Source organism: Malania oleifera, chromosome 7, assembly GCF_029873635.1.
Source record: "Malania oleifera isolate guangnan ecotype guangnan chromosome 7, ASM2987363v1, whole genome shotgun sequence".
NCBI classification, from domain to species: domain Eukaryota; kingdom Viridiplantae; phylum Streptophyta; class Magnoliopsida; order Santalales; family Ximeniaceae; genus Malania; species Malania oleifera.
In genome coordinates, this window is record NC_080423.1 from 94,914,565 (window position 1) to 94,934,707 (window position 20,143).

The 20,143-nt window shown below is 33.1% G+C and overlaps 1 protein-coding gene and 1 pseudogene across 3 annotated transcripts; one reads left to right on the top strand and one right to left on the bottom strand.

The window, feature by feature from the left end:
- Window positions 1-1,009: 1,009 nt before the first annotated feature.
- LOC131160941 (uncharacterized) lies at window positions 1,010-5,825 on the bottom strand (annotated as a pseudogene).
- An 11,756-nt stretch (window positions 5,826-17,581) lies between these two features.
- On the top strand, window positions 17,582-18,596 carry LOC131159742 (uncharacterized). Of its 3 annotated transcripts, none has more exons than XM_058114892.1 (2): window positions 17,582-17,867; window positions 17,966-18,596. In XM_058114892.1, the coding sequence occupies exons 1-2, from the start codon at window positions 17,807-17,809 to the stop codon at window positions 18,250-18,252; spliced, it is 348 nt and encodes a 115-aa protein (XP_057970875.1). In that variant the 5' UTR covers window positions 17,582-17,806; the 3' UTR covers window positions 18,253-18,596. The 3 variants fall into 3 exon arrangements, with proteins under 3 accessions (XP_057970875.1, XP_057970876.1, XP_057970877.1); XM_058114893.1 differs by having other exon boundaries at window positions 17,978-18,596; XM_058114894.1 differs by having other exon boundaries at window positions 17,736-17,867; window positions 17,981-18,596.
- Window positions 18,597-20,143: the final 1,547 nt, after the last annotated feature.

The following is a 20,143-nucleotide window of genomic DNA, read 5'->3' on the forward strand; positions in this document are numbered from 1 at the left end:
CAGTTCTTTTAATTATGATCTTCTTAAATCCTTCAGCCTCCTTCAACCTTTTGAGGTTTACTTTTGACTTTGGGTTTGCTTGCCCTTAAGCTTCTTCATTTGTTATTCATTGCCTTCAATATTCTGAGGTGCTTTCACTAGATTAACATTGAGCTTCAACTTATCAACCTTGAGAGTTCTTTTACCTAAAACACATCACTTAACATCATATGTTAAAGCATCCTTCATTTTGTTATCATCAAAATAGGATTGAAAACTCCAGTTAAGTCAACAATCTCCCCCTTTTTGATGATGACAAATGAGGAGCAAAAAAAATATGAATAAGCATAAAAAATCTCCCCCTTACAACTTGCTTTATTCTACTCCCCCTTACGATAAGCATTTCTTTAACAATTTGTAAATTCAAGTCTAATCATGCTCATTGCTCAATTTTCTTATCGCTTTTATTTTTCATTCTAATCATACTCAACATGCTCAAGTTTCAATATCAGACTATCAATATCATGCTTTTAATCAATTTAATCTTTATCATGCCCATCAAGCTTAGAATCATGCCAAGATTTTGCTCAAATACTACTCCCCCTTTTGACATCAATCAAAAAGGGTAAACATTAAAATGTACATATGACCACATACTCCTTAATCATGCCAAGATTCAACATCATATTTCAAATTGGGCATTCTTATTTCATATGTGTTGTGACATTTTTGAATTTTCAATCATGCATATGGTGCTCAACTTAGTAATTTTGATGCTTAGATTTTCCAAAATATAAATTTAAAGATACCAATTTTTTTTTTTTTAAATATCCACATGTAGCATGCTGCATATCACATATCATGAGCCTAAAAGACAAGGAAAGCAATTCAAACTCAGTGTTGAATTATACAACACATCGAAGTACATGCCAAAACAAATTTTGATCACTTAAAAGAGACAAACCCTAAGTGATCTTAGAGATTGTAGATATTTCTTTAAGTCTAGTTCCTTTTAGTTTACTTCTCTACTATGTAGTAGACCAAGTTCTCTTCTTATGGTTATAAATCTATCTTCTGAGAGTGGTTTAGTAAAGATATCAGCCCATTGGTCATTTGTATTGATGAATTCCAGATTTATGTCTTCTTTTTAAACATGATCTCTTAGGAAGTGGTGTCTTATGTCAATGTGCTTTGTTCTTGAGTGTGAAATAGGATTTTTAGATATGTTAATCGCACTCGTGTTATCACACTTGATTGGTACAGTTGTGTAGTTTAAATTGAAATCTCTTAATTGTTGTTTCATGTAAAGAGTTTGTGCACAACAACTACCAGCTGCTACATATTCGGCCTCAGCAGTTGACAAAGCCACGGAATTTTGTTTCTTAGAAAACCAAGAAACTAAAATCTTCCTAAGAAGTGGCATGTGCCACTAGTACTTTTTCTATCTATCTTACGACCGGCATAGTCCGCATCTGAATAACTGATCATTTCAAAGCTAGTGTCTTTAGGATACATTAGTCCTAAGTCCATTGTGCCTATTAAGTATCTTAGGATTCTTTTAACAGCAATTTGGTGTGATTCCTTAGGTGCTGATTGAAAACGTGCACACATACACACACTAAACATTATATCAGGTCTACTAGCTGTTAGATATAATAGACTTCCAATCATGCCTCTATAGTGCTTTGTGTCTATGGATTTTCCCTTTTCATCTTTGTCTAGGCTGATGGAGGTACTCATAGGCGTGCCTATAGGTTTACTATTTTCCATACCAAATTTTTGTATCATATCTTTTATATATTTTGTTTGACTTATAAAAGTCCCATTTTTTGTTTGTTTAATTTGCAGTCCAAGAAAATAGTTTAATTCCCCCATCAAGCTCATTTCAAATTCTTCTTGCATACATTTTGCAAATTCTTTACATAGATGCTCATTTGTAGCACCAAATATTATATCATCTACATAGATTTGAACTAAAAGTATATTATTTTCCTTATTTTTAATGAACAAGGTGCTATCAATTTTTCCTCTTAAAAATCCCTTCTCAATTAGAAATCCACTAAGTCTTTCATACCAAGCCCTAGGGGCCTGTTTAAGTCCATACAAAGCCTTAGTTAGTTTAAATACATGGTTAGGATTTTCAATATTCTCAAAACCAGGGGGTTGTTCAACATATACCTCTTCATTGATATATCCATTCAAGAATGCACTTTTGACATCCATTTGGTATAACTTAAACTCTTTATAGGAAGCATAGGCTAACAACATTCTAATAGCTTCCATTCTAGCTACAGGGGCAAAGGTTTCATCATAGTCTATTCCTTCTTCTTGATTGTACCCCTTTGCTACAAGTCTAGCTTTGTTTCTAGTGATTATACCATTTTCATCCTTTTTATTTCTAAATACCCATTTAGTTCCTATGATCGAATGATTTTCCAGTTTGGGTACTAATTTCCATACTTGACTTCTTTCAAATTGGTTTAATTCTTCTTGCATTGCAACTATCCAAGATTCATCCTTAAGGGCTTCTTCAATATTTTTAGGTTCATTTTGGGATAGGAATGCATAATGATTGCAAAGGTTCTTTAGTGAAGATCTAGTAGTCACACATCTAGATGGTTCATCTATAATTTGTTCTTGAGGGTGATCTTTCTTATATTTCCATTCTTTTGGAAATTCCATATTTTCTATGAGTTCAGCTTTTGACTTTTCTTTGATTATTTCGTTTTCCTCCTTGATTTCTATCTCATCCTCCTTTTTGAATACATAATCTTTTTCTTCATTTTTAACCTCTCTTAAAAGTGGGCTAGATTCATCAAAGTCTACGTGAATTGATTCAACTATGGTTAGAGTTCTTTTGTTGTAAACTCTATAGGCTTTACTATTTGTGGAGTATCCTAGGAAAATGCCTTCATCCGATTTAGCATCAAATTTTCCTAAGTTGTCTTTGTTATTTAGGACGAAACACTTACATCCAAAAGCATGAAAGTACTTTATGTTAGGCCTTCTTCCTTTCCACAATTCATAGGGTGTTTTGTTTAGGTTTGATCTAATGGAAACCCTATTAATTATATAGCTAGCTGTATTTACAGCTTCGGTCCAAAAATATTTTGGTAGGTCATTTTCATTAAGCATGGTCTTTGCCATTTCTTGGAGGGTTCTATTTTTTCTTTCCACAACTCCATTTTGTTGTGGGGTTCTAGGTGCCGAAAAGTTGTGATTTATGCCATATTCATTACAAAAATTTTCAACATTTTGATTCTTAAATTCTCTTCCTTGGTCACTTCTAATATTTGAGACATAATACCCTTTCTCATTTTGAAGCTTCTTACATAAAGTGATTAATGAGTTGCAAGCTTCTTCTTTGTTAGCTAGGAACAACACCCATGTGTATCTTGAGTAATCATCAACAATTACAAAGGCGTATTGTTTTCCTCCTAAACTTTGGGTTCTAGTAGGACCAAACAAGTCTAAGTGTATGAGTTCTAGGGGTCTACTAGTTGATATATGTTTCTTCTTTTTGAAACTTTTCTTGGTTTGTTTTCCTAATTGACAAGCATCACACACTTTATCTTTGAAAAATTTTGTTTTAGGTAAGCCTTTAACTAAATTCTTTTTGGAGAGTTTGGATATAAGATCCATGCTAGCATGTCCTAACCTCCTATGCCAAAGCCAACTATTTTCACTCATGGCTGCTAAGCAAGTTATGTCTTGAGAGATTAAACTATCAAAATTTATGCAATAAACATTGTTCATTCTAAGTGCAGTGAATAACGTTTTTTGATTCTTAGAATCTCGTATTATGCATTTTTCTCTCTTAAACATTATTTCACATCCTTTGTCACTAAGTTGACTAATACTTAGTAAATTATGCTTTAGACCATCTACTAACAAGACATCATCTATAGAAAATGAAGAGTCTTTACCTATTTTACCTATTCCGATGATCTTGCCTTTTGCATTGTCACCGAAGGTTACAAATCCTCCATCCTTTGGAGTGAAAGAGGTAAACTTAGATTTATCGCCCATCATATGCCTTGAACATCCGCTGTCCAAGTACCATTTATCCTTAGATGGAGTGGTCCTAAAGCAAACCTACAAGAAATGATTCAAGTTGTTACTTTTGGAACCCAAACCTTCTTAATTTTCTTTAAATTTTGTCTATTTTTAGCATTTATCTTCCACTCATCTTTTACTTTTGTATACTTTTTCTTAAGTGGACAATTAAACATTATGTGTCCTTTCTTTTTGCACATGTAGCATGTGGTGTGCTCATGAATATTTGTTAATGAAGTACTTGCATTATATTTAGATTGATTTACAAAATATCCCATATACAAGTTTTTCTTTCTTTTGTTTGAGGCTCCATTATAACCAATTCCTTCTTTGTTGTTTGTCATCCTTTGTTGTCCTACCATCTTTTCAAAGTTATCCTTACCTTTGGTAAAGTTATAGATGACCTTTTCTTTCTCTTGAATTTGATTTTTGAGATTATTTATTTCTTGCATAATCTTGCTATCTTCATTCACTTGAGACTCAGCTAATTTTTTAGATAAGTTATCTACTTTCTTCTCAAGTTCTTCAATCTTTAAATCTTTTTCTTCTTCAACAAGTTTTGTAGATTCAAGTTGATTTTTAAGTGCCTCGCTTTGTTGTTTCAAACTAATGTTTCTTTTTGAGACTTTAATAAACTTGTTATGTAAAAAGAGTAATTCATTTTGAAGTTCTTTGTAAGAGGACATACTTTCACACGAATTACTACAAGATTCATTACACGAATCTTCAGAGAGGGAATAATAAGAGTTTACCTCTTCGTTATGCGCCATGAAGCACATGTTTGCTATTTCTCGATCACTTGGTTCACTTTCCGATTCACTCGAACTAGTGTCATCCCAAGTTGCCTTCATTGCAGGCTTCTTTTTCTTCTTGTCCTTCTTGAGTTGTGGGCATTCCGGTTTGATGTGCCCTACCTTTTTACAATGATAGCAAGTGGGAGGATCATTTTTGTTTTTGTATTCTTTTTTATTACTTTCTCCTTTTTCAGCTTTTGATCCGTTAAATTTTCTAGTGAATTTTTTGTTTCTCCTTAAGAATTTTCCAAGTCTTTTAGTTATGAGTGCTAAATCCTCATCTTCTAATTCACTAGATTCATTATCTTCCTCACTTGAATATTCTTTCAAAGCTTTTAGAGCTATAGACTTCTTATTTATGTTTTCAGTGCTTCTTTCTTTCAACATCATTTCATAGGTTAGAAGAGATCCTATGAGTTCATCTAAGGAAGTTGTTTTAAGATTTCTTCCTTCCGTAATGGCTGTGGCTTTTGGTTCCCAAATAGGTGGAAGTGCTCTTAGAATTTTACGAATCATCTCATGGGTGGAATAAGTTTTTCCTAAGGCACTTAATGAGTTTATGATATGGGTGAACCTAGTGTACATGCTTGTTATACTTTCATCGGAGTTCATCCTAAAGGCTTCATATTCACTGGTTAACATATCAATTCTACTTTCCCTAACATCTACTGTGCCTTCATAGGTTACTTCTAATTTATCCCAAATCTCTTTGGCTGTTTTACATGTCATTACTCTATTGAACTCATTTGCATCAAGTGCACAATATAAAGCGTTTATTGCACTTGAGTTAATTTGCAACATTTTATAATCTGAATCGTTTAGTTCTTTATCTTCTTTAGGTACCTCTTTTCCATCAAGTAGTTTAGTGGGGATTAGATTTCCATTTGTTACAACGTTCCATGCCTTCTAGTCCATTGTTTGAAGATAGATTCTCATTCGTTGCTTCCAGAAGGTGTAATTTATTCCACAAAAAATTGGTGGCCTAGTTGAGGATTGACCCTCACCAAAGGGAGCTACTCCTATTTGTGCCATTTAGATCTTTATATAGCTACTTGTTAGGTTTTGCTATAATTAGGCTCTGATGCCAATTGAAATTAGGATAGCTTCCCAAGAGGGGGGTGAATTGGGAATTTAAAAACTTTCTTTTTAATTCCTTTTAAGAATACTTAACTTCTTTTATTGTTTATCTAATTCTTTTACTTGTTTGTTTAATTTGTCAAACAATAACTTGGTTTCTTTTATAGAATCAACAACACAAGCACTTAAACAACTAAATCACCAATCAACCTTTCAATTAACCACACTATCCAAACTAACCAAACACAATTTGAAGGCAAACAACCAAACCAAAATTAAGATATACAGTAGTAAGAAATTAGGATGGTTATTTGTTTATGTATGCCTTATAAATATGAATCAAGCCTTATAGTTGAATGATATGCTTGTTAAAATAAATTTGCTTCTTTTATATGATTTACAACCGCACATCCACACTCTTCCCAAAATTCAGAATTCAAATAAACTCTTAGTTAATTTTCTTTAGGTGTTTTAACCAAGTAACGTACTCCAGTATGGTTTCCGCAAAGTATGGTTTAACCAACGTACTCCCTTTCGGTTTCCGCAACCCAAATCAAAATTAAACTTTAAGTTTGTTTGATTTCCAAATAAACGTAGTGTATATGATTTCAAATTTAAACCATCCACGCAATATAAATATGCTGAAAATAAAGAGTAAGGGAAAGAGAGAGTGAGACACAGGATTTTACGAGGTTCGGCTTCAACACAGCCTACGTCCTCGCCTTTGGCAAAACCGCCAAAGGATTCACTAAACCTGTTCCTTTACCGGGTGGAACAATACCTTTATACACTCCTTCAGAAGGCTAGAGCAGCACCTTTCTAAGCGATAATCCCTTGCCTAGCCAACGATCCAGCAAACCTGGAATCGTCACAATCTACAAGAATATAATATAAATTCTGTGTACAAAAAATACTCCCAAAATTTAGAGCAGGTTGTACAAATTGAAATGTAAATTGTACTTCAAAAAACCAAAACAAAATAGAATATATGAAGCTCTAAAGTTTTTAGAAGTCACCAATGGTTCGTTTAAAAGAGAAATGGAATTGCAACCCGGAACCGAACTTTGATATTTTCAATCTACCAGAATTGTAGAATTCTTCTCCAGCAAAAGATGTGAGCAAAGAAGAACTTCAGAAGAATTTCAGCACAAGATGAATTTCAAATTTTGTCTGATTTCTCTCTTTTCTTGTGTTTTCAAGTCTTGTATTTTTTCATTACCCAAAGAGGTATTTATAGGCAACTTAAAAGATCAACTTCCACATCAAATTAGGTAAACTTTGAAAAAACATTTAATTTGTTGACTAAATTTTGAATTTCAAAATTTTGAAAGATCAACATTCACATCAAATTTGGTAAACTTTGAAAAAACATTAAAATTGTTGACTAAATTTTGAAATTCAAAATTTTGAAAGATGTTGTCCATATCAAATTAGGTAAACTTTGAAAAAACATTAAATTGTTGATTAAATTTTGAACTTCAAAATTTTGAAAGATGTTGTCCATATCAAATTAGGTAAACTTTGAAAAAACATTAAATTGTTGATTAAATTTTGAAATTCAAAATTTTGAAAGATGTTGTCCATATCAAATTAGGTAAACTTTGAAAAAACATTAAATTGTTAATTAAATTTTGAAATTCAAAATTTTAACAAGAAGCTTCCCTTTGAGATCTAAAATTTGCTCCACGTGGCAGTCATCTGCCATGACATGGCAGTCATCTGTCATAATTAAAATTTAAACCCATAATACTTTTATTAAACCCTTTAACTTGCCAGTCATCTGTCCATAGATAGACAGTCATCTGTCAGGTGCACTGCTTATCAGAAACTCACTTTTTATTTTGAACATTTTCCTTCCATTAAGGCCTTTGTTACTTTAATTTCAAAAACATGTTTTAAGCTCTTTAAAACAAAGTGTTTCTTAGTTTCTTTTGATTTTATAAGAGCTTCACATATCTAAATGACATTTGGTTTTGAAGTACTTACAACAGTTCTTTTAATTATGATCTTCTTAAATCCTTCAGCCTCCTTCAACCTTTTGAGGTTTACTTTTGACTTTGGGTTTGCTTGCCCTTAAGTTTCTTCATTTGTTATTCATTACCTTCAATATTCTGAGGTGCTTTCACTAGATTAACATTGAGCTTCAACTTATCAACCTTGAGAGTTTTTTTACCTAAAACACATCACTTAACATCATATGTTAAAGCATCCTTCATTTTGTTATCATCAAAATAGGATTGAAAACTCCAGTTAAGTCAACATCTTCATTAATATAGCCATTTAGAAATGCACTTTTTACATCCATTTGGTATAATTTGAAGTCTTTATAGGCTGCATAGGCAAGAAACATCCTTATTGCTTCCATTCTTGCTATAGGGGCAAAGGTTTCTTCATAATCAATGCCTTCTTCTTGATTGTAATATTGTGCTATAAGCCTAACTTTATTTCTTACAACTACTCCAATTTCATCCTTTTTATTTCTAAACACCCATTTAGTTCCTATGATTGACTTGTCTTTGGGTTTAGGTATAAGTTTCCATACTTGACTTCTTTCAAATTGATTTAGTTCCTCTTGCATAGCTATGATCCAAGAGTCATCATTTAAGGCTTCTTCTATATTCTTGGGTTCATCTTGAGACAAGAAAGCATAATGATTACAAATTTTTTTTAATGAGGCTCTAGTGGTTATTCCTTTTGATGTTTCACCAAGAATTTGTTCTTTTGAGTGATTTTTATCATATCTCCATTCTTTAGGAAGGTTCAGATTTTCTATAAGGTTTTCATTTGGAGCATTATTGTTTTCTTCTTTTATTTCAAAATCTTCTTCTTTTTGTGGAGTATCTTCTTTTTTCATCATTCTCATTTTTTATTGTCATGATTGTTTGATTCATCAAATGTTATGTGTATTGATTCCATAATAGTAAAGGTTCTTTTATTATAAACCCTATAAGTTTTACTATTTTTAGAGTACCCTAAGAAGATACCTTCATCAGATTTTGTATCAAATTTTCCTAAATCATCTTTAGTGTTAATGATAAAACATTGCATCTGAATACATGAAAGTAGGAAATATTAGGTTTTCTACCTTTCCAAAGTTCATATGGTGTTTTGTCTATTTTTGATCTTATCAATACCCTATTTACAATGTAACATGATGTATTTACAGTTTCTGCCCAAAAGTATTTAGGTAGATTATATTCATTCAGCATTGTTCTTGCCATTTCTTGTAAAGTTCTATTTTTTCTTTCAACAACTCCATTTTGTTGTGGAGTCCTAGGTGCGGGAAAATCATGGTTTATTCCATATTCATTACAGAATTTTTCAACATTTTTGTTTTTAAATTCTCTACCTTGATCACTCCTAAAGTTTGTTATATTATAGCCCTTTTTATTTTGCAATTTCTTACACAATGTAATAAGCATGTCACAGACTTCATCTTTGTTTGCTAGGAATAATACCCAAGGGAATCTTGAATAATCATCCACTATTACAAAAGCATATTGTTTACCCTCTAGGCTTAAGGTTCTAGTTGGACCAAATAAGTCTAGGTGCAAGAGTTCTAGAGGTCTTTTGGTGGATATGTATTTTTTTTTTTTTGAAGCTTGTTTTTACTTGTTTTTCCTTTTGGCATGCATCACACATCTTGTCTTTTATGAATTTAGAATTTGGTAGTCCTTTTACAAGATTTTTCTTAGATAATTTGGATAGTAGGTCCATGCTTGCATGTCTTAGTTTCCTATGCCATAACCAACTTACTTCATTCATTTCTGTCAAACAAGTTATGTCTTGATTTACTAATTTCTCAAGATTTATGCAATAGACATTATTTATTCTATAAGCTATGAACAAAGTTTCTTTGTTCTTAGGATTTTGGATAACACATTTTTCTTTCATAAAGATTATTTCGAACCCTTTGTCACTTAATTGACTAATACTTAAAAGGTTATGTTTTAATCCTTCTACTAATAGCACATTATCTATAGTGAGTGAAGGTTCTTTACCAATTTTTCCGATGCCAATAATTTTAACTTTGGCATTGTCGCCAAAGGTGACGTATCCCCCATCCTTTTGTTTTAATGTAGTGAACTTGGTATTGTCACCGGTCATGTGCCTTAAGCACCCGCTGTCCAAGTACCATTTATCCGTTAACATTGTTGTCCTAAAGCAAACCTACAATGAGGGATACTATGTGTTAGTTTTTGGAACCCAAATTCTTTTGACTTTCTTTGTTTTGTTGTTAGTTCCATTATTGGTTTTCCATTCTCCTTGAACTTTAATATACTTTCTTTTTAATGGGCAATTAAACATTACATGACCTTTAGTCTTGCACATATAGCAAGTGGTGTGTTCATGTTTGTTGTTTGACGAAGTACTAGCATAATACTTAGTTTCCTTAACAAAGTATCCCATGTATAGCTTTTTGTTCCTTTTATTTGCTTTACCATTATAGCCTATACCTTCTTTGTTCCCATGAAGCCTTCGTTGTCCAATAATCTTTTCAAAGTTTTCTTTTCCTTTGGTAAAGTTATAGATAATTTTTTCTTTATCTTCTACTACCTTTTTGAGTTCATTTACTTCTAGATCCTTTTTATTCAAATTATCTTTATGAGTTTTGCCTAACTCTTGAGTTGCTATATTTATTTCTTCTTCCAACTTCTTAATACAATAATTTTTTCCTTCTTCAATAGCTTTGAATGATTCAAGTTGCTTCACTAGTTCTTTATTTTGATCTTTCAAAGTAAAATTTCTCTTAGAAATTTTTATGAATCTCTTATGCAAAGAAAACAACTCAGCTTGCAATTCCTTATAGGAAGGCATGCTGACATGTGACTCATCACACGACTCATTGTGAGATTTTGTAGAGGAATAGTAGGAGTTTACATTTTCTTCATTCGCCATGAAACATATGTTTGCCATCTCTTGTCCGCTTGATTCATTTTCTGTCTCACTGGAGCTTGAATAATCCCACGTAGCTTTCATAGCTTCCTTTTTTTTCTTCTTGTCTTTCTTGAGCAACAGACATTTTGGTTTGATATGCCCTGGTTTCTTGCAGTGATAACATATTGGAGGTTCATTCTTACTTTTATTTTCCTTCCTACTTGTCTCTCCTTTTTCAGGTTTCTTTTATTGAACTTCCTAGGAAATCTCTTATTTCTTCTATAGAATTTGCCTAGTCTCTTAGTGATGAATGCTAATTCATCTTGATCTAAGTCACTTGTCTCACTTTCCTCTTCACTAGAGCTGCAGCTAGACGCTTTTAGTGCAATAGATCTTTTATGCTTTGATTCAGGATTCCTTTCTTTTAAGGCCATTTCATAGGTAAGAAGTGAACCTATGAGTTCATATAACTGTAGCCTTTGGTTCCATATTGAGGGAAGGCCTCTTAGGATTTTTCTAATCATTTCGTAGGTAGTATAGGTTTTCCCTAAGGCACTTAAGGAATTTATTATGTGGGTAAATCTAGTGTACATACTTGATATTGTTTCATCATAATTCATCTTGAATGCTTCATATTCGCATGTTAATATGTCTATCCTATTGTCTCTAACATCAATAGTTCCTTCATATGTCATTTCTAATTTGTCCTATATTTCTTTAGCCATTTTGCATGCCATGACCCTGTTAAATTCATTAGCATCTAAGACACAATATAAAACATTTATAGCGCTTGAATTGATTTGAAACATTTTATAGTCTAAATCGATCATATCCCTTTTTTCTTTTGGAATCTGTTTTCCATCAACTATTTTAGTGGGAATAAGGTCTCCATCCATAACTACTTCTCATGCTTTCCAATCCATGTATTGGAGATAGATTTACATTCTCTTTTTCCAAAACGTATAATTATATCCACAAAAAAATTGGTGGACGAGTTGAGGATTGGCCTTCACCAAAGGGTGCTACTCCTATATTTGCCATTTGATCTTTTTATAGTTTCTTGTTAGGAATTATTATAACTAGGCTCTAATACCAATTGAAATTAGGAATAGCTTCCCAAGAGGGGGGGTGAATTGGTTTTTTTTTTTAAAAATGTTCCTTTAGAATTAGTTCTTTTAAGTTGTAAATCTTAGAAACAATCACAATCAACAAAGCATGATCAAACTCTCAATTTATGTAACAATATATGTAAAAATTTGCTGCACTCAGTATAAGCCCTGTATTACAATTATTCTTCTTCCCAATGTTCAGTTTTTTAAATAAACTTTCAGATTAATAGGTCAAGGATAATCAACCAAGGTAGTCCCTTTCGGTTTCCGCAATCAATGCTGATTTATCCAAAACAAATTACCTTCCAGTCTACTTAACAACCAAACATTCAGAATTGAAATTTAAAGCAACCACGCAGATTATATCCAAAAAAAATAAAGAGTAGAGTAGAAAAAGAAGAACACAGGGATTTTTACGAGGTTCGGCTTTAACACAGCCTACGTCCTCGCCCTTGGCCAAACCGCAAAGGATTCACTATTACCGTTCCTTTATTAGCCGGAACAAAATCAGTTACAAGCACTCCTTGGCTAAGGCTAGAGCCCGCCTTCTCCAAACAATCTCCCCTTGTTTGTCCAACGATTCAATATTCAAATCGTCAACAAATCCTGTTACAAAGATAGAAAACAAGATGTACAAGAACTTGCTCCTCAAAGAGCTGATTAGTACAAATTTGAAACACTCATGCACTTCAGTAAATTCAAAATATGAATTTCAGAATGAAGCTCTTAGAAACTTATCACCGTGGGTATCTTTCAATGAAAGAATCAGCAGCTCAATGATCAAACACAGTGAGAGATTCGGCAAAAACTTCTCTTAATTTCGAGCAAAGATGAGAGCAATTTGAAGCACTTTCAGAAATTCAGAATGAGAGAGAGTATGATAGCAGAATGTGATTTCTTAATGATCTTGGTGTGGAAATCAATGTGTCTTAGGGGTATTTATAGATGTAGAAAACCTTCTTGTTTATTCCCCAAGAATACTCAGACTTGTTTCCATATATTAAACTTATTTGAGTTTCTAAATATTTGAATTTCAAAAATTATATCCGTTGGAAAACAGAAAAATGCCGCGAGGTAGACGACTGTGAAGTCCTTGAAGTCGTTTGTCCATTTAAAATAACTGTAAAAATCATAGGCAGAAAGGTGGCAGTCGTTTGTTCCTTAAGTGGCAGTCGTCTGTCACTAGAATATGAGGTGACAGTCGTTTGTCCATATGGTGACAGTCGTCTGTCCATTTGTAAATTTAAGCCTTTCAGTAACATAGAAGGTGGGCAGTCGTCTGGTGAAACCTACACAGTTTTCTCACTTTTCACTGACAGTTGTTTGTCAGTGCCTTGACAGTCGTCTGTCAGGCTTCTGTTTTCCAGTTTTAAGCCTTGTTAATTTAGTCAGTCGTCTGTCTATTAATAGACAGTAGTCTGTCCACTGAATGATTTTCTTTTCTAGTCAATTTTTGATTTCTCTCTCATTGTTGCTTGGAATATAGATTTGTTTTAACTTTAAAAACATGTTCCAAGTTTTTATCTTAAGGTCTCTAAGTCTCTTTGCCTAATGAGCTTCAAAATGAATACTTCAAACTTGAATAAACTTAAAGTACTTACAAAGACTTGTCCTAAGTACTCAAAAATTCTTCTTTGCTCCGAACTTTCTTTGTTGCTAGTCTCTGATCTCTCAGAATTGTCTGTTCCTTCATCTCTTTAAATCCTCTTCATATTTCTTCATTAATTCAGAATTTGACCTCTCATGTTGATTTTTTTTTAATCTTCATGCTCTTATGGTCTTCAGACTTTGATCCATATTATCAGACTTTGATCCATGCTACAAGAGTACTTTTAATATGGATTCCTGAGAAAACACAACACTCAACCGAAGCATGTTAAGTCCTACTTGTTTGTTAGCATCAAAATAGAGTATTAAACCTTGTAAGGCCAACAAAATTGAATAAATGAAAAAAGGTAAAAAGGTAAATTTTACAGGCTTCGTCAATGAAGGCCCTTATACTCTTCGTCGCCGAAATTCAGAGGCTCATCGACGAAGAGATACCGAACGCATTGTAAAATATCAGAATAGGGTTCGTCCTTGAAGGAGCTGGTTCATCGACGAAATGTATGGATGATTCATCGACGAAAGCGCCATCTCGTCGACGAGGTTGGCCAAGTCAAAGGGGCTATAAATATCCTATTGCTTTTCTTAGTTGCTAAGAAACCTCAAACTCTTTCTCTCTCTCTCTCTCTAGAACCAGCGAAAACTCTCCTTCTCTCTTTGATTCTTCGCTATTCGTCGCTTGATTCAACGATCCGATGTTACTGCGTAGATAAGAGAAGGGATCTCTTCGAGAATAGTGGATCAAAAAGTCGTTTCAAGGATTTTCGAGTTTTGACCCAAAATCGAGGTAAGGGTCTGATTTCAATTTTATTTCAGAATATGTGTAGTAATAAGAATTGTAAGGAAGTATTGTTGTGGGTTGTTTAGGTTTTGGTGTCTCGGTTCGTAGTTTTGGAGCCGTAAAGTTCGTAGTTTGGTATTCGGGAAAAGGTAAGGGGGTTTTGTTTGTATTAGTTTATTTTTAAAATCAGGATCGGTAAACCTGTAGTTTATGATCGTATGTATGTTTTGGTTACTTATTTGGAAAAATTTAGCAGGTGAAAATGCGGGATTCTTGGGTTACAATTTTTGAGAAAATTTTGGGATTTCGAGTATCATCTCTATTTTGTTATAGAAATCGTATGTTGTATTAAAACTATAGTATTGAGATGACCATACCCATATTTATATTAAAATGTATTCTTGAACTGAAAACGATATGATTTACTGTATTCCAAATAAGTGTGGAATGAACTGTTGTACGTAAAAATGTTCCAGGTTTTATAAAATCAGTTAGTTGCGGCTAATTACCATACGCTTAATCAGCTAGTGGTGGCTAATTACCGGACACTGACACCATGTCTCAGCTAATTACCATGGGCAAGAGTGTTCGACTCTATATCCGAGGGTGTGAAATATCGCTTGTTCTTTCCGGCTGGTCACCGAAGGGTGTGAGCTACACCGTACTAGCAATGATATCGCTGTTATTTTTCGGTTATTGCAGGGTATTGGGTGCTTGAGTGTGATGACACTGACCATATGTTTGGTATCGTATGTACTGAAACGAATTTATGGAAAATAATGGAACTGTGTTGAAATGCATTGAACTGTATCATATTGTATTGTATTGTGTTATGTTTTATGCTAAAATAACACTCGTATGCCACATACTTATATAAACTGCTTTCTTCCTTACTGAGAGGTGTCTCAACCTGAATATACAAATATTTTTTAGGTCATTCGGGTAGTCGAAACTAGCATTCTAGTGTTCGAAAGCGGGGGAGTCGGTTAGCTACGTTTAGTACCTATATAGGAACGAATTTTGTAATTGGGTTGTTAGTGTTGGGTTTTGTAGACACCCAAGGTGTGTATTGTATTTTGGGATGTATATTTCCAGTTATGTATAGACTCTGGAATGGTATGATGTATGTATAGAAAGAACATTTTCGCTGCGTATTTGATGAGTATGGATATGTATGTGAATGTGTATAGGGTATACGTGAGCCCCATGGGGTCGAACCCTTATTCAGTATGGTATCATGTATGTTTTAATTGATACAGAGACATGTTAGGTTATTATATTCACACTTGGGACCCATTCGCGGGTTCAGGGTGTGACAGAAAGCCATTGACGTACTTTCGCCTCGAGGCTACAAGACAAAATCCTATAACTCTCAACACCTAACCTACCCATTTCCAATCTTCATTGTGATCTGTTCCTATACTCTGGTATTAATCATCCCTAAGTCTACAGAACCTAAAACCTAATGCTCTGATACCACCTTGTGATGCCCCAAACCCGCCATGTGGGGCCCGAGTGCCATGTGTTCCATTTACCTGTATTTGATACTATAACATCAATTACGCAGCGAAAAAATAAACTAACATCCCTTATAACATACTAGAGTTCTATATATACATCCCAAAATAGTAATCTCTAACATCCAGTATTCACAAATATATACATCTCAGAAAACTTAAATGAAATTCAAAGAAAAAAATACATCAAAAGTCTATACCCTCTCTCTTTAAAAAATGCTATGCCAATCCCGAGCTCACTGAGCTCGATCACGCGGAGGTTCTGAAAAAGATGAAATTTATATCGGATAAGAAACATTTCAGTAAGACGGAATAGATTAATACCAGTGTGTGGCTATCATGAGGTTTGTATACAAAATATAATCATCATTTAGAAATTAATCCACCATTATGAAATCATTCTCTGTCCTTACTCACACACATGCAACAAATTTTATTAACGAGAGTTTTCTAAGGATTGGAATAATTACCCGTCCATACATGTAGCACCCCTCTACTCTGATACCTTATGCAACCGGGTATGACTACAATTAATACTCATCAGGGCACTTACCTTACTCAGTAAGCCCTCAAGTGGATAGTTTGTCTCGTAATCACACACATTCACACAATTATTTATTAGTAGAGGTTCTCGAGAATAAGGAAGATTACTCGCCCATACAAGTAGTTTCCCTTTGTCCTAATACATTATGCAGCCCGATATGGCTACATCAACATAACATCACTCATTTGCGGCCCCATTAAATAAGAAAGGTAATTAGAGTGTGATAACCTTATCATGAGGAAATTTCTTTTAAAACCTCAAGGCTTGAATATTTGTTAACCATGAACCCAAAAGAAGTTGATGAGCTAAGGAGGCAATAGATAGAAAGAAACATATAGGGAATGATTTACAAGCTTTTTCGCACATGCATGTGTAAAATGTTTCCATGTTTAGACAATGTTTGGTAAAATTACGTATTTAGTGCTAAAAATAAAATTTAAATATAATTTTATAAATCAAATTTCAATTGAACTTGAGCTAGTGGATCTAAATTATGAATTATTATAACTATTTGGTATCTAATATCCGAATATATGCTATATATTTTTCAACTGTAACATTCGCAATGTTTAGGAATATAAATATTTGATAAAATTAATTAATGTTTTCTTGTCATAAATTTAATTAATAATTATAAATAAAAATAATATAATTTATTATCGCATAAAAATAATAATTTATTATTTCAATTTTAATCACTTTATATTGAATTTTTTTTTGGAAGGAGTAAAATTGAAAAAGAGACCTTTGAATGTGAGTCAGACATGTTTCCATGTTCGATAAATTTTTTTTAAAGATCATCCACATCAAACAAACACCTCTTTTTCAGATCAAACAAGTTTGAAGAAACATGAAGTTACAGTGAAGCTGTTAATAATTACTTTGGTGACAAATATTCAATACTACTCTGATCCCTCACATCCTATATTTTTATGGCCGCCCATTGTTTGCACTTTGCACTGTGGGCCGAATTTGCTTTATTTTGACGACTAAGACCATTGCCTAACTTATGCAAACCCAATATTTACCACTAATTACAATTAGTTTCCTTAAAAAGCTTTTTTTTTTTTTTTTAAATATTCATAATGGAGAAATTAAAAATAATATAACACGTAATTGATTAAGGATATCTTCGAATATGATGAATTTATAAATTTATATCATCAATGGGTATATCATTAATTAATTTGTCTCACTATATATATATATATATATATAGGTTTGATGATTAAAAGCAAGTTGCTTTCATAGCACAATCGCCTAATCCACTCCAACCCATTTGCAACTCAATGAGATACCTTTCCAATTTGCACCACAAAAATTTATTCCATATTTAATTACTTCTTTAGTTTTGATGGGCACTTTTTTGTACGTTCCAATTCCTCTGCCAGTCATTGGCATATTAGCTCTCTCTCTCTCTCTCTCTCTCTCTCTCTCTCTCTCTCTCTCTCTCTCTCACATCAGCCATGGACGCCAGAGCTCTACCGATTCTAGTTCTGTTCATCACCCAATTTGCAGTTGCTTCAGGCAATTCTTTTTCAAACTTGCTTTCATTTCAAATATAATAGCTTGTTTGTTTATATGGTGGTTACTTACTGAGCCGACGTCAATTTAATTACTGTCAGTGTCCCATGCAGCAGCGGAGCCGACGTCAGTTCAACCGCCAACCGGGAGGCTGCGGCCCGCGGGGCAAACGGAGTACCGGGTGTTCAAGGGAGCCAACGCAACCGGCGACTCGCTGCTGCCGGCGACGGCCTTCCAGGTGTGCGCGCGGTGCAAGTGCTGCGGCGCCGGGGTATGTACCGAGGTCCCTCAGTGCTGCTACGGCATCCAGTGCGATCTCCCCGATAAACCCTACGGCGTCTGCGCTTTCGAGCCCTTGACCTGCAACTGTACCTCTTGCCCTAGCTAGTAGCTTGCTCAAGCTTCTTCAAGAAGAAGAAGAGGAAGAAGAAAAAGTAATTCGGAAAGTTGCGGATAAGAATTTCGAGATAAGTCGCTATAATCACGTTCTTTGTAAATGATAAATCAGATATGAGACAGAATAAGTTTTATAGTCGGTCCAATTTAGTTCTTGGTGATTGATTTTAGAGTTTCGATTTCTTGGTGGATCAAATTTGTGTTTAATTGAATATAAGGTTGCTTAATGGGTCGTGGGGGTGTGTATGTATTTATATATATAGATATGGTTTATAAGTTTTCTTCTTGAAGAGAGTAAAGATTGAAGTGGGGAATTGGGCTGTACCCTTTTTTAAATTTTCTGGTGGGCAAGATCATGGTTGAATGTGCAATTTGCTTTATAATATTTGCATTACTTTGTCTAATTTTCACCAGCTAAGCTATGATCCTGATATATAATAAATCACTTTTTAAAAAAGGATATTGAGTGAGTCATGCATATGCACATATGTCAAAAATATTAGATAGTACAACTGTAAAATGAATCTATTTAAAGCAATTAGACCAAATAGCATAGCTATATGATTTGAATTTGTGAAAAAAATTCTTTAATATTGAAAGAATAGATGTTAATTATTATAGTGAGAGTGTTTATTGTTATTATCTTTATAAATTTTTCCTATGCTTAAGTAGTGCTATAGTTTGTATTCTCATCGTGTTACTAGATATAAAGGTGGTGGCATGAACCACATAGTGGTTTTCTAAGCCTAAAAGTTATTTAAGTAATTATTTCATGTGACACAATGTGATAATTTAATTTTTAATCAATGATCTACCTACACTTTTTTCTAAGTAAAATATCTTCTAATGCATGTTCATAATTGTTTTAATTTTGACCCCCTAAGTTTGGGTTCTTTTTGAGCTTTAGCTCCATCATTATTGGTACTCTAATGAGCAAAATGAAATTTTGGTTTAACTTTATCTAAAAGTACTTTAATAAGTTGAAAATTTTCACTTATTATTTTAAAAAAAAAATTTTTAAGGCAAAATGGGTGTGAACTATCATATTTTCGCCTTTACATTTGAATACAAGAAAAATCATTATTTGTTTTAAAATATTATTTCAAATGTCAAAATTATTAATGTTATGATAGGGAGCATGCATGAATTTAAAATCGTGAATTTAAAATCATTATAATTTTAAATGATAAATTTTAAACTCTGTAAATTATTAAAAATGACTATTGATATAAGGTACAAAAAGTATCGATCCATACAAAGTGTGTTCAACATTTAGGTTCTGTATATTGCTAATAAAACATAAACTTATTTTGCAATTCAATTAGAATGATTGCATTCTTTTATGAGACATTTGAATAGTTGAAGAATATTAAAATTTGTATATTAGAGGCATCAAATTTTAACTTTGGAAAGGGATAAAAAAGAGTTTGAAATGAAAAAGGCTACTTCACTACAAAAAAACAAGTTTTTAGTGACGAAAGTATTAGTGATGGTTTTAAAATCGTCACTAATAGTGTTGTATTAGTCACGATTCTTCAAAACCGTCACTAATAGTGCACGCATTAGTGACGGTTAGCAGCCGTCACTAATACTTTCGTCACTAAAAACTGCGTGATAAACGATTTTCGCGCGAAATTTTTTCTGGGAAAATATTAGCAACGATTTTATGGTATTAGTGGCGGATTAAATTCATCACTAAAAGTCACTTATTAGTGATGATTAACCAACCATCACTACTAATATTTATGAATATATAAAAAATTTTAGTTAAAGGTATTAGGTTAGAGTATTAGTGACGAATTACAAGATTCGTCACTATTGGTCATTATTAGTGACAGATTTGACAACTGTCACTAATACTTCACTTTTTAAAAATAAAAATA